We start from the raw sequence: 14,765 nt of genomic DNA, 5'->3' as shown, positions 1-14,765 counted from the left end.
TGTTCTACATGTACACAATGATCATTACGATAAAAAAAAAACGTTTTGAGGAGTATGCTTGCCAAACCTGCAGATCTACTCATCTCACTTAAATAAAGATTGCTGGATTGGTCTGACCTGTTTGGTGACACAATTAAGGATTTCCAAAACAACATTAAAGAGGGCACAGAAAGAAAAGTCTAAGAGCTTACAACAGGGAGAATAAAAGCAACAACCCAAGTTTAACTTTAGGAAGAATGTTAAGGCAAAAGGAGTCGCCCAGTCTTTGTCCACTGTTCCTTAGCAGGGAGTGGAAACTGATTTAAAAAAACCTCTTTTAGACATTGCTTCCATTCAGGGAGAGAAGATAAGATCATGTGTATGTTTCAATACACTGAATCTGACTGAATGTCATTCATTGATGGTATTAATGTATGGCTTTGAGCTACCATCACTGAATAGTGTCTCTTCAGAAGGGTTTAAGGGTGGAGGAGGGGCTGTTGTTTAACTTCACATTAGGGTGCTACTGTAGGTGATGATCTTCCTCCCACAATAATCACTCTTTCTTTCTTAAAGGGTCTACAGTGACAATACATATGATATTTTACTACTTTGTGTTACCTTTAGCCCTATTGTGGTATAGTTTTGTATGTTTCTTTTTGTCATTTACTATCATAATGGGCTATAGAAAACCTCCCCCTCCTTTCAAGATCAAACATTTGCCTGTCACAGCAGCATGTTGTGGTCTTTAAGGTGAAGAATATTATCGAATTGTGTATTTAAAAAAACCCATGGGCCACGTTTTTACGTTGTGAAAGAGAAAGAGGGAAAAAAAATGTCGTTTGTCAACCAACCTGCTTCTGCAAAAAACCTTCACGTTACTGTGAAAAAAAAAACTTGGTGGCACCCCTCCCCCAACATCCACATGGTGGCTGATGCATGACGTGAGAGCGTGGAAGAAGAAGAAGATTTAAAGAGGCCTCGATCAATTCATCAATAACATCAAACGGTGTTGGTGTTTTTTTTATGTAAGTCTAATCAACACGTTCAATTCCGTTTGTATCAAACAGGAAAACTACGTGAACAAAGACTTTCATTATAAAAGACTTTACAATAAATGGAATAATAGCCTAATTTACATAGTCCTAAAGCTTTCTCATATAACCGTGATGAAATACCTAAGATTTACATCTTATACTGAATAATAATATGTCTTAAAAAAAATCATATCTGCATTGATAACTCACCTTTTTGGGGGTTTCACTAAAACATAAAAAGTAAAACTTTTTTTCCCTCCCCAACAGGTTTTTATAATCTATTCAAATCAATTTAAAAAAAAACGATAATTAGACTATTTAAGTGTTTAAAACGATGAGTAACATATCTGTGTGGGTTCTTACTCATTCCAACCAAATGGGTGATGAAAATGCTAGTTTTGTTTTACTATCAAAACCCTTAGGCCTATACACATGCTTGCATTTTTTCACAACAGAAACCTAACCCTATTGCAACAACAACAAACATATCTAAAGCTGTAAAAACTAGTTAGTTTAGTTCATGTATTTACCCCTTTATCCTGTATGTTTTGTTATTAGTTGGTTCCCCATTCGCTTTACTGATCTTAAAAATGAGTGGTAAATCAAATTGCGTCAATAAAGTTTTTTTTTATTCGAAAAATAATGAAACCTCATTATCTTATTGTAGTGTTTTTAGGTTATTCGTGCTGCTAATCCCTTTCTGTTTTTCATAAACACGTGATCACCCTATGCGTGGTTTAGGGTTTTTTCGTTTTGGGAGGGGGGAGAGGAGAGGAGAGAGAGAGAGAGAGAGAGAGAGAGAGAGACAGAGAGGGGGGGGGTTGCCTCAGAACTCAACAGCTGCACAGTGAGGACTCGAACAAATATGAGATTCAACATTCAAACAAATTGACTAGGTGAGCTTGTCGTGCCAGCAGCAGAAACAACAACAACGCGTTTTGTGCGAAATGAAGAAAGAACTAAAACAGCAGCGAGCTCACTGAACTCAGCCGCTCGGCACTGTCAGTGTCATTATTAATCCGGAAACTCTCAGTTTGGTAGGTATTGTTTGGTGAGTTTCTACAGTTGAGTCGAGACAACAGAAGGTGTCGTTTTCTAACGTTTAACCACAAAGTTGGCGACGTTTTCCGGTTAGTTAACTTTAAACCGGCGTTAAACTAATAAGACAAAGTAAAGAAACCCAGCTGGGTGGTTGATGGTGATTTTTTTTACGCCAAATCTGGTTGTTATACGAATAACTATGGGAACATGCTTCTACTCGATTTGTAACGTTAACTGACTTCTTGTGATTTAAAGCGACCCCCCCAATGAAGAGTTAACCGACTGAAACATCGTTAACAAAGATCGATAATGGAGATTTGTATCGGTAAGAAAAGACACCGACTCCTCGTGTTCTGCTTATTATGCACACATAGAAATGTAATAGCACACGCAACACAAACTTTGGTGGAGTTTACGTCGTTTGTTTGTTTTTCTATCCGTCTAAACTGGTGATTTAAGAGCGTCCTTCCTTTAGTTAACGTTTATGGGTTGTGTTTTTTTTTTTTTTTTTGTGGTTTAGTGCCATAACAAGGTGGTTAACGTAAACGCTGCCTCACACAAAGCATGCATGTGCTTTAAGGACACACACACTCACACACACACACACACACACAGCGCCTCATTATCGTCCACAGTGAAGCTGCAGCTCACCTGGGTTCAGTTAAAAGTTCTACCTGGCAAAGTAATTATATATATTAAACAGTAAATAACAATTTGGGCCCATGTTAAATATGTTAAGCTACATTATTGGAGAGAATAGTTGAGATTTTATCTGGGAAATTACAAAGTGAAAGTTGGGATTTCCCCTGTATCAACATCATGCCTGTAGTTAGGAGATAGATTTATTTGTTTGTTTGTTTGTTTGGGACAGGGCATATTAATGAACAGCTGTAAAAGATGCCAGATCATAGCAGAAGTGCGAGTTTCCATCTGTTGTCTCTAGGCAGGTAACAGAGAAATACAAACACAAAGGCACAAGTGACACAAGACAGTAATAGAGGTTAAAGGTTAAAGGTGGTCACAGACTTGGTTTACTTTTATCCACTGTTTGAGGTGTGTTTTGAAGGTTGCATAAATATAGATAGATAGATAGATAGATAGATAGATAAATAGGCGTTTTATTGTATTTAGGAACACAATTAAACTTTTTTGGCAGCAATCCTGTACAGCAGTACCTTGGTCATATATATTTATAGTTATGTACACAATAAAAGGTTGTGCTAGATTGGAAGAGAGGCAGTGGCTGAAATATGGTAGGCATAAAAGTAGTAGCATTATGTAGATGTATTCATATTAAATAATGTCTTAAAGTAATAAAAAACAGGTCCTTAAATAGTCTTTTAAAGTCTTGAATAAGATTTGTATAACTCAAGGTCATAAAGTATCCTAAAAAGTCTTACTTTGACGTGTGAGAGCTCTTAAATTTAAGATGTCACTTTGACTGAGTCATGTCTTATTTACACTGTTTGATTAGTGTAAAAATGTTTTCCTCTCCTGTGGATTTGCTTGTACAGCCATTACAGGCAGAATCTATGTCAGTGTATTATTAAGTAAGCATTCACATGATCATAATGGAAGAAAGAAGGAAATGCAAGTTTAAGGAAATCTGGCTTTAAGATGAAAAAATACTGGGAAGGGTTGCAAGATATGCAAAAAAAAAAAGCTTTTAAATGTAGGATAACATTTAGTCTTATATGGAATCCCTTAAAGTATGAAGCAAAAATGTTATTTTTTTCTTTGTTTGGGTCTTAAAAAGTCTTAAGTGTGCAGCAACCCCGAAAGCATGAAGCTATAGATATTTAAATGTGATAGAGCAGCCTTTATGTGATTTACTGTTGTCACAATATTTACTTGAAATGCATTAAAGAAAAGTTATCTATACTTACTAAATGGGAACAAAGTAAAAAAATATAAAAGTATTTAATTGTTAGGATGAGGGATGCTAAAGAATCATTGAAAATATCTGTACAGGACATGTAAAGTTAATGTTGTTCAAATATGTAAAAACAAAACACTGTTATGTGACAATGGGCTGCTTTATATTTTTCTGTTGTCCCAGTCTTCACCTGCTTTAGCCTTGAGCTTTTGAACTCGCTGGTCCTGTCTCTCCACTTTTGTGCCAGTCACCTCTATATAAGCAGTCAGTTACTATACGTGGAAAGAACTACTATGACAAAACCACAAGGAGGTAGCCCCCCCCCCCCCCCAATGGAAAACAAACATTCATACGCAGCATGCCTTATGAATGTGTGCGAGTCAACAAGGAAGTTTAAAAAAATGTTACTACTATAACATTAAAACCGCTACTATAACACCAAGAACAGGTTTCATTTCTCAGTTGTTTTAATTTGTGTGATGTTGTTTAGTGCAAACCAAACTGAGACCATTCAACAAATCTCAAATTGTAAATGTAATTATTAGTATAAAATAGAAAGAAAATGTTGTTTTTATCCAGAATAATGCTGACTATTTGATTATACAGTATGTTGACCTGGACTGCAGTACCTTGTCAAATTTTTCTGCAGCTAGTCATCATTCACTCTGAACTGAAACGATGAAGTTTCCAAATGAGTCTCTCTTCAGTTGTTTCAGACTGGAGCTCACGTTTACAGTTAAAAGTGACTTTGATTGTGTTAAGTCTACAAAGTTCTTTAGATGACTCACAAACTAAGTTTGACATGCATACTAAGGTGTGCACCTTAGTAAATAATCTGTGTACAGTTTCTTTACATCTTATCGTTGGACACAGGAAATGAGTCGTCTGTGTAGTTGATTGCCTAAAAGATACATTTCCTGTTTCAGTTTAAAGGAGCCCAATTTCTCTCTGTGTGGTTGTATTTTAAACAGATTTGTTCTCCTGTAACGTTGCCTGATCCTGTCATACTATTTAGTTTCTAAAGACTTTTTTTTTCTTTGTTTCTAGGTTCCTAATATTCTGGACAGTGCATAGAGCGTTGTTTTTTTCCACCAGAAGACGACAATGCCGACTCACTCATCACTGCCGTTTGTGGAGAGCCCAGATGGCCTTGCTCAAGATATTCTTATTAGTAACAATGCAAACATCCCGGGGCCTGGCTCCAGCATGACGCCACACGCCACCTACTCTGAAAAGGCTGTGTTGCAATCCGGAGGAAGTGTATCAGTATCTTGTATGTTTTGTGACCTGACCTTTGCCCATCAGGATGAGCTGGGACCCCACGTACTTACGCAGCACCCCACCACTTTTTTTGAACCAACCGTGCTCCGAGTCGAAGCCGAGTTCAGGATCCCAGGAGAGAGACCCCGGCCCAAACCCAGCACCCTCCCTGTTGAGAAAGAGGAGGTTCACAGCTGTATTGTGTGTGGTCAGGTTTCACAAGATGCCAGTGAGCTGGAGACCCACATGAGGAAGCACAAAGACTATTTTACTTACTGCTGCAATGTGTGTGGGCGGAGGTTTAGAGAGCCCTGGTTCCTCAAGAACCACATGAAAATGCATGTGAAACCAGGAGTCAAGAGCAAGGCCCAGCAAGACCTGGACACCCCTGTCACGGTCAATGATGTCGTCCAGGAGCAAGCACCAGAAGCCGTAGTCACTGTTTACAAAATGTGCATGGTTTGTGGGTTTTTCTTCCCTGACCACGACAGTTTAGTTGAACATAGTAAAGTGCACAATCGAGAGGTGGAGCCGGGGAAAGATAAAGACAAGGAGAGCATGGATGACACTACTGAACCCCCTCAAAAACAAGAATCCTTTCTTCAGAGTCTAGGACTTAGGTCTCACCCTGCAGGAAAAAGTTTGCTAGAAGAGAGATCATCAAAATGGATCCCTCAGCTGGATCCCTTCAACACATATCAGGCCTGGCAACTTGCAACAAAAGGCAAGATAGCAGTGGGCCCTAATACGACTAAAGATCTGGGCCAGGAAGCCAGCACAGACAACGAAGAATGCGGCTCGGATAAGGAGGAGTTGAATAATATTTGGACGGAGGGACAAGGAGACAAAGCCACAAAAGAGGTACTTGGAAGAGAGCTCCGGTCTCAGACGCAGACTGCAGCAGAAAACCCCCAACCACAGAGGAGGTCTCTGATGCAAAAAGATAAAGAGAGGCCGACAACGTGCGAGGAATGTCAGAGAACCTTCAGGACCTACCACCAGTTAGTCCTCCACTCCAGGGTCCACAAACGCGAGAGAGGAGGGGAAGAGAGTCCGACCTCTTCTTTGGAGGGGAAGTTGTCGAGGGTGAACTCGCTTGAAAACGCAGAGGAAGGCTCCGAGGAGGGATTTGAGGAGGCGGCTTTGACTGAAAACCTGGGTCCAGGTAACATTTTTGGGATCTTTCAAGCTTCACACATGCTGTCTTGATTTGTGGAATGCAAATGACTCTGTTACCAAGTGCTCCCTCTGCTGACAGGAGGGAGTATAACAACTGCTTTAATCAAAAGACAAACTCCCTGGCACCCTCTCTTTCTCTTATAAACAATTAAAAATGCCTTCACTGTCACAGGCTGTGGAGACCTTAAATCAAACTCCTAGATGTTTCATGTCGTTGAGTTAGATCTGTGTCACTTCCTAACAATTATCGATTATTTTTAAGACAGTGTCTAAGATTTTTGACTCTATGTATCCTGATCCAAAGAGAACCTGAAACTTAAACTTTCTGGGGTGCAAAAAGCGCTCCTCCTTTTGCATTTTTAAAAATAACAAATGCCTTTTCTGATTTTTGTTTTGTCTTAAACATTTCATGTCTATTTTTGTTTTAAAGGTGAAGATGGATTTGACCGTTCAAAAGTCCGATCGAAAGCATGCAGCTACTGTGGGAAATCATTCAGATCAAGCTATTACCTCACAGTTCACCTGAGGACACACACAGGTAAATGAAACGCGCTTAGCTTGAATTATTAACTCACAGCAGGTTGAGTCTGTCACTTTTTAAAAATTCCCTTAAACATTACTGTTTTTTTTTTTTTAATTTCAGGTGAAAAACCGTTCAAGTGTGCTTATTGTGATTACGCTGCAGCCCAGAAAACCTCTCTGAAGTATCACCTGGATCGCCGCCACAAGGATAAACCTTATGTAGAAATTCCCAGCAGACCGGTTCCTTTAGCGTCCTCTCCAAATGATGTGAAACCTGACCATGAGAATCCAGCTCCAAATAGATCCAAACTCTGGGTTCCTGCAGCCAGACCGGGCTCCAGTGGAATGCCAAAGGACAGATTTGACAACATGGGCTGCAAGCTGAGCAAACCGCTCATCCAGATGAATGCTGAGTATGAGAAATTAATTGCAAAGTCCGCTTACTCCCCGATTGATGATGTGGTCGTAAAGTGCCCCGTACCTGTTAACCTGAAGATGGAGAGGGAGGAAATAAAAGACGAGAACTCTGAGGCCCCATTAAATCTGTCCTTAAAAGTGTCTCTCTCCATCTCAGCCGGTGCGGAACCAAGAATTGCATTAACTCCAATCGCCTGTTCGTTTTGTGCGTATAAAACCATGTACCCTGAAGTTCTGATAATGCACAAAAAGCTGACGCACAAAGACAAGTCGGACTGTGCGAAAAAGAACGGATTTGGAGGAAGTGTGAAACAAAAGCGTTACACAGGTTGTCCTCCTGCACTTGAAGGGAAGGATGTCACCCCGCTGCCGATGATAGATCGGCCGCATCCTCGTCGGACAAAGTCCCCGCCCCCTCAACCTGCTAAACCGCAAGAAAAGGCGCCGATTAACCTGCCGCACGCCCCCAAGCGATCCCCAATTCATGCACCCTCACATGATGTCACCCAGGAGAGCCATCGTCTCAGACTTAATTCACATCCCAGTCAGGACTCGACAAGGTTCACAGAGCTCATGAGGAAATCAAACACGGCTACCAAACATGTCCTGGACCACCCGGCCCCCCCAGAGAGAGTGGGAATCGGCGAGCGGAGCTACCCGGCGAGGAGCGGCGTCATTTGGCAATCGGATGCCAGACTGTGCCTTTCAAGCCGTTTCGGGAGGCTCCCGCAGATGGATTTTGGTGAACCCTCCAGCAAGAAGTTAAAGTATGTGGTGCCTACGGGACGGGAAGCGGAGACGAGCGAGAAGCCGGGATTTAGAGGATCAACATCGGACGCATCCAGCAGGCTGCTCCTCTCGGGGAGGAGTGTGAAGAGCACGTCGCAGGGGCAGAGCACGCCTTCGCTGTCTGACACTTTGAAAACATCCTCTGCAGCGATTGGAGGAGGTCTGGACTCTGATTGGAGCATGATGAACCTCCTGCGCTCGTACACGCCCAATGACCTGGCGTCTCTCTATCACAGCACACCTGCCAACCCCAATCACGGAGGCCTGACCAACCCAAGAGCAGGTATGTGTTAAGAGTAGCTGCTTCAGCAAAGACATGTAGACATTTCAGATCATTTTCGATACCATGCGATTTTAAACAACACAGTATCTATTACTTTAATGATCGCTGGTATCGAAAAACATTTTAAAAGCTACATCTATTTCCTAAGACAGGTGAATCACATCGTCTAAATTGCACACGTATGTTGCAATTGTTTGTTTGTTAGTGCAATTTAGACAGTGTGCAGGAGATTGTCTGCAGTTTTTGATGATAAAAATAAGAAAGAAAAGACCAAATATTGGATGCCTAGGACTTTCATTTTTGTTTCTGCATCATATCAAAGTTTCAAGTTCTGGTTGTCTTAATAACCGATGATCAAAGTGGGTCATTTTGAATCTGCACATTCAAGCAGTCTGTAGAGTTAACATTAAAGATTTTGTTTCTCAGGGGGCAGAACTGTGCTGTACCAACACTTACCCACTCTGCCCAACCTGCAGAGGAGAGACCCCTCAGGCCCCTTCGCTAACCAACGCTATGGGACCACTGACAAAAGTAACTAGAGTGGGCACCAAGGTAAAAAAAAAAAGAAAACCACTCTGAAAAGTCCCAGACCAGAATCTTAAAATCGTCTGTGTGGATCTTGACATACATGTTTCATATTTGACAAACATTAAGTATTTCTTCTCCTCTCTTTAGATTTGAACTTTGCTGCTACCTTATTTGGACAACTTCTTGGAATATAAGTTTAAGATAAACATTTAGGAGGGATGGTTTGTGCTGAAAAAAGGGCCCTGGCTCCCTTAATTTGAGATATATATTGTTTTTTTTTCCAGTCAAGGAAAACTGTGCTGCATAAACATTTCAGGGCAGAGGCCTTTAAGATATTTTTTTCTTTTGTTTAAAAAAAAAAAACCAGTGCAGGTAAAGTTTCCTAAAAGATATATTTCCACGGGTGTGCACTGTGATGTTTTCTCCCTTTTCATTCTGTTAGTTCATCCATATCTGATCCAGACTCTGTACATGTCTATGACATAACAGCAAAGTTTTGTATTTGGGGTAGGGTTAGTATATCTCTTAAGCGTTCAGTACATAAAATTCTATTGAATAAAAATGTATGAATTATAATTTTTGTGAAAAGAAAAAAAAAAAAAAAAAAGCTGCTGCTGCTGCCCAGTTCACTTCCTGTTGATGTCCATGCAGCAGTTTAGAACTTTTCTCTTTTACTTTTCCTTTTTTTTTTTTCCAAGACACTGAGGGGTGTGTGTGGGAATTTTTTTGGAATAACTTGACGGCTTCGGGCCACAGAAAAAAAAAAAAAAAAGAGTCCTGTGTATGTTGAAGTGGTCTACCTCATGTTGTGCTCTCGACACTGTTATTTTCATTTTAAAAAAAAGCTGCTGTAGCTATCATGTCAGCTGGGCCTCTGTACCGAGCAGAGCCACATGTTTTGAGTTGGAGTGTGACTAGATGGACATGTGTTCATCAGGCAGCCGCACAAAACACACACACACACATCTGGTGACGGAACAACTACTGCTGCGGCCGGGCCGAACCGACCTGTGGCATGTGATTAACTGTAACACAATTCTTCTGGTGGATTTCTTTGATATGCTCTATATTTACGAGCCCAGTTTTAAACACAGAACAGATTTTGTTCAGGTTGTTATTTGTCTTCTTAAAAATGGCAAACGGTTATCATCTGCTTTAGTTGGTACCTCAGATCCATCAGCTGTACGAGGTTCTGTTTGTGTGTGAAATGCTCATGGCTGTGTTCTCTGAACTGCACAGTCAGCAGTTTGCTAACGTTGAGCCTTTAAAAGTGTCGTTTCATCCACTGCTCTCGTTTGACTGTGTAGTTTAGACAGAATGAAAATGTAACAGCAGCTATGTCGATGGATGTCTGGATTGAATTCTACACTGTGAACAGAGTCTCAGGTGAACTCATTTATCAGCTTAGTTAGTCTTCTTTTGTCATTTTTGAATTGTTGCCACTTTGAAAGCCTTTGGTTTAAGTTATTTCTTTTTGTTGTCGTTGTTTGGTTAGTAACCCACATGTGTACTTATGTAAAAATGAAAAATATTGTTTGAGATTTGTATTACACATTTCAATAATAAAGTGAGAGGCGAACAGCTCTGTGGTATTCTTTAACACTCCATGGTCATTCACAATCCAGCGCAGTGTTGTAGGACTCAAAAGACCGGTCTCAAGTGCACTTTTTGAAGGGCTCTTCTCGGAATCAAAAGCATTTTTACCTGGTCTTGGACTAGGCGGACTCCAATTTTTAAATCAAGACTGGTCGAGACAACCACTTAAAGTCATTACTGTGATAAGAAGGAAACCGCCCCTTTCTAAAAGAACAAATCATTTTAATTCATTCTTAATTTGTTTGGAGTTAGGGCCGCAACCTTCCCGGTGTTCAGGTATAAGTGGGTGACGCCCGCTGCACACAAGATGATGATTTTTCATGGATATTTACGGTCCTGGTCTTGATTCTGTCTCCATCCCTAAATGTCTCGGCCTTCGGTCTCGGGTATGTCCTGGTCTCGGGTTAGTGTGGTCTTGACTACAACACTAATCCACTGAGCACTGAACACACTGCAGGTTGTGGGATGTAAATAATTAGATAGTTTTTAATTCTTGGTCTGACAAAATCGCCTTTCTTTTTTAAGATTGTCAATGTTCTCGATGCTCACATACTTTTTAATACCAGATGTTTTGAAAAGAAAAACTCCTGCACCTTTCTCAAGCTGAGTTAATAGTTTGATGTCCTACACCTACTCCATGAGATAGTTTAATGTGTGAACATTTCCTTTAACACCAGGTGTTTTAAAATGATACAAACTAAGAAGTGACAGAACTTCAGTCTTATTTTATAACCCAAAGCTGACGAGAGGGAAAACGAGAACTCTGTCAAAACTGCAAAAATACATTGGCAACGTTTTGGATATTGGAAAGTTATCGAGTTATTGGTTTCACTTAAACGGTGTACAGGACACGCCTTCTCTCCACACAGAGAGGCTCCTGTCAGTCGGGGATTTGAACCACGAGCCTCCTCGCTGTGAGGCAACGGGGCTAACCACTGCCCCACCGTGCAGCCGCTTGACTGTACCACCAGGTGCAATTTAAAAGTTGTTGTTTTTTAAATTAGAAATGTTAATTGCTGTTTGTTGATAAAAGATTTTCGACTACAGGACAATAATCAGATGTGTATTAAAAGTGGTGATTAATCCGTGTTCATAACGTCTAAAGGGAGGTGGGGAGAACACTTTTGCTGATGCTCAAGCCTCCGCTCCTCATTTTTAAAAACGATATTATGTGCATATATTATAATGTGCTGAGGCCAAGAGAGACCCCAGAAGCCTGGTTTCTTGAACTCGCTCCGAGGGGACGACCTCAAATGACCGCTTTAATTGCAGATTGTAGAACAGTGGGGGCTCTGGATCCCCAGAAGAAAAGGTTCAGATAAAGTTAAGATTGTTTTAACAGACCGAGTCAACTGCTGCATATAAGATGAACAGTGAACTTTAATATGCAAGCTTTTCTCGTAAAGGGCCCTTAAGATGTGAAATGCATTTCAGAGTAATTCTCCTCCAGCATCTCCACACTAAAACTACAATTTCAGTAACCTGAATCACCCTCACACCTGTGATAAATGATGATAGCAAATGTAAATGTAAATAATTTCTTTGTGTGTAGGTCACTTAAAACACTGCGAGGAAGTACTTAACAAAAAATCTGAGCAAACTCAATGAAACACTGAAAGCCAAAAAAAGTGACCACGTTTCTGCAACACAAAGAGTTCAACAGAGCGACTAGGCACAAATGGAATCAGCGCAGACTGATATTACAAGAGGGTTTATAGTGTGATTTCAATAAAGACAGAGTTTGCAGGAAGGCCTTTAGCTTTGCACAAAATACAAATGAGACCTTGGAACAATTCAATTCAATTCAAACCTTTATTTATTCTCAAAAGGACACTGAAGTTTCCCTCATTTCCAAAGCCGTCGAGATTACAAGCAAAACACAACAAACACTAGTGGACAAAGACCACTGAGATCCATTTAAAACAGTCACAGTTTGAAACAAAGTGACTAGAAATCTAAATCCTAAACTCTGGAAGAGAGGGAAGAACTCCGATATTCAGACTTTGCTGGATGTTTGGGGCCTCAAAATAAAATGCTCATTTACCGAGTTCAGTAAGAGAGCTCGAGGGACTTTAAGAACAAGCCACTCGGAAGAACGACAAGAAGGGGATGGATGAAATAAGAAATGAAAGAAACTCTATAACCTTAAATACATCAACACATTGTGGTGCCAGTAGCCTAGTGGTTAGTGTGCATGCCCAATGTATGGAGGCTGTAGTCCTCAAAGTGGGTTTGAATCCAACCTCATATGTCATTCCTCTCTCTCTCTCTCTCTCTCTCTCTCTCTATCTCCCAAATTTTGTCTGACTATATCCACTTCCCTGTATCTTAATAAATGCATCAAGAACTAAAAAAAACCGTGTGAAATATGAAAATAAAATGTAGTTGAATTTGGCTTAGGTGAAATTCCTCTTTCCCATCAATAACTCAGATCGGCCACTAGAGGGCAGTGTTTGCAAAGTCTAGATTAAAGCTTTTTCAGACTTAGTGTTCACAGCCTTGCATCTTCAATATGTTGTTCTGTTAGTTATGATAAAACTGTTCATAGTGGAAGTACAGAGTACATAGTTGATAATTGCAAAAAATATATTTGCCTTTTTGCGGAAAAAACTAAGATTTATAAGTTACTATCATTTAAAAAAAAAATAAAGTTCACCTCTTCACTCAAGATAAAAATGTGCATGTCAGCTCATTTTAGATTTTTGATTTAAAGTCAAGTGAATCCTGCACTTTGTGGCCACACCTTAATTGTAAACATCCCAGAGGTGTGGCCTATCATCAGCTGTCAAACACACCTGGTGATGACATCACAGATAGCGAGTGTGTATCAAACAGAGCTGTGTTTCCGTGTGAGTCCTTAAAAAGCTTCCTGGGAGAAGTTTGCTAACAGCCTCCTACATCTTGCGAGACAACGAGCGCACTATTGTCTATAAACAGAGATGGCTGACAGAACCCATCGTGGCGGCGCTTTCTGCAAACAGCAAATTGCAAGAGACAATCTTCAGCGCATTGAACACTTTAAACTTAGATTTTCCTTTTTTCAGCCCCTCCTCCCGTTTTGAGTCGACCACATCTGCTTGCTGTCTGTTCCCCTGGGCCAGCACTGTGTAATCTATTGCATTAGCTCACATTAGTGCATATCGCCCATGGGCCCTGGTAATCACAAACGCAAAATGAGCATTTCACTTAGCATCACCCTCATATGCCCCCCCCCCCCCCACACACACACACACACACACACACACACACACTGTGGCAAAGTTAGTGCAAGTGCGTGGCAGAGGAGGCAAGTCGACAACAGCTTATGACGTGCATCCCGTTAACTCTCAATCCACCGTGTCCAGAGTGCTGCGAGGCTTTCATGTCAGGAGTCCATTTGATGGGCGAGGACGCACTCTGAATTTCCCCTCTCTGTTTACTTTATGTTCTGAAGGTTTATTTTCTGCCTTTTCTGAGCGTCAAGGAATGTTTAAAATGTGTGCATCAATCGCAGAAACCTGTCCTGACCCCCACCTCTTCTCTACACGTCTTTATCCACGGCAGATGAATGTCACTGCAGGCCTCATGTTCATCAAGATGCATGATGGTTGGACTTGGAAAAAACTGAAAAGAATTCAAGGACTCAGGGAAGTTAACTGTCAATTCAGAAGATGTTAGAAGCACAGGAAAGGGACCACGTTATAGGTACTTAGTACAGGTCCCTAGAAAATAAAATATTACATCGTATTAAAATGAAAGAATCTAAATACAACAACTGTAATGAAAAATATTTCAGGATATGAATCTGATGATCACACAGCCAGTTATAGCATCATAGTTGCTCTGTATATGAGAAAGCGACGGAACAATACAATAAGTTATTCAATCAAATCAGATTTGATCCTTTAATGAAGTACGGAGAGAAGACATGGGAAATAGAAGTTATTGATAATTAAACCTTTCTTTATTTAATCAAATCTGCAGTTTAATTTGAATTAAAACCAGGCCTTATATAAATCCAGACAGTGATGATTAAAATAAATAATCATGATTTGAATGCACATTTTCGGATATTTCTCAACATGCTTTGGCCTGGCACACCTGATGACCTTCCAGCTGGGCCGTTATTGCATTAGCCTTCACATGATTAGGGCTTCACACAGACACTATTTTAGTGCACATTTCATTACACAAATGGCGTTTTCCGTGTCACGCACTCGTCTGTTCAGAGTGTTTGGTTTGAGAAGAGAGGATGTTCCGTAGATTCATCAGTGACTGA

General features: G+C 40.5%; 1 protein-coding gene across 4 annotated transcripts; it reads left to right on the top strand.

Moving 5' to 3' along the window:
* The first annotated feature begins 1,801 nt into the window (after positions 1-1,801).
* Positions 1,802-10,492, top strand: znf217 (zinc finger protein 217). Of its 4 annotated transcripts, none has more exons than XM_029280600.2 (6): positions 1,831-2,053; positions 4,981-6,358; positions 6,803-6,910; positions 7,016-8,383; positions 8,810-8,935; positions 9,059-10,492. In XM_029280600.2, the coding sequence occupies exons 2-5, from the start codon at positions 5,038-5,040 to the stop codon at positions 8,920-8,922; spliced, it is 2,910 nt and encodes a 969-aa protein (XP_029136433.2). In that variant the 5' UTR covers positions 1,831-2,053; positions 4,981-5,037; the 3' UTR covers positions 8,923-8,935; positions 9,059-10,492. The 4 variants fall into 4 exon arrangements, with proteins under 4 accessions (XP_065817665.1, XP_029136433.2, XP_065817663.1 ...); XM_065961591.1 differs by adding an exon at positions 2,313-2,382 and having other exon boundaries at positions 8,810-10,492; XM_065961593.1 differs by having other exon boundaries at positions 1,802-1,912; positions 8,810-10,492.
* The last annotated feature ends 4,273 nt before the right edge of the window (positions 10,493-14,765 follow it).

The sequence above is a fragment of the Labrus bergylta genome, chromosome 12, assembly GCF_963930695.1.
Source record: "Labrus bergylta chromosome 12, fLabBer1.1, whole genome shotgun sequence".
Lineage (NCBI taxonomy): Eukaryota > Metazoa > Chordata > Actinopteri > Labriformes > Labridae > Labrus > Labrus bergylta.
Note: the sequence above shows the minus strand (reverse complement) of the source record. Positions and strands in the feature narration are given on the sequence as shown.

What these genes read in the sequence shown, in the direction of transcription:
- znf217 (XM_065961593.1), top strand. Translation starts at nt 5,038, where the DNA reads ATGCCGACTCACTCATCACTGCCGTTTGTGGAGAGCCCAGATGGCCTT. An exon ending in GACTGAAAACCTGGGTCCAG is followed by an intron (nt 6,359 to 6,802) that starts GTAACATTTTTG and finishes TTTGTTTTAAAG; the next exon opens with GTGAAGATGGATTTGACCGT. An exon ending in CCTGACCAACCCAAGAGCAG is followed by an intron (nt 8,384 to 8,809) that starts GTATGTGTTAAG and finishes TTTGTTTCTCAG; the next exon opens with GGGGCAGAACTGTGCTGTAC.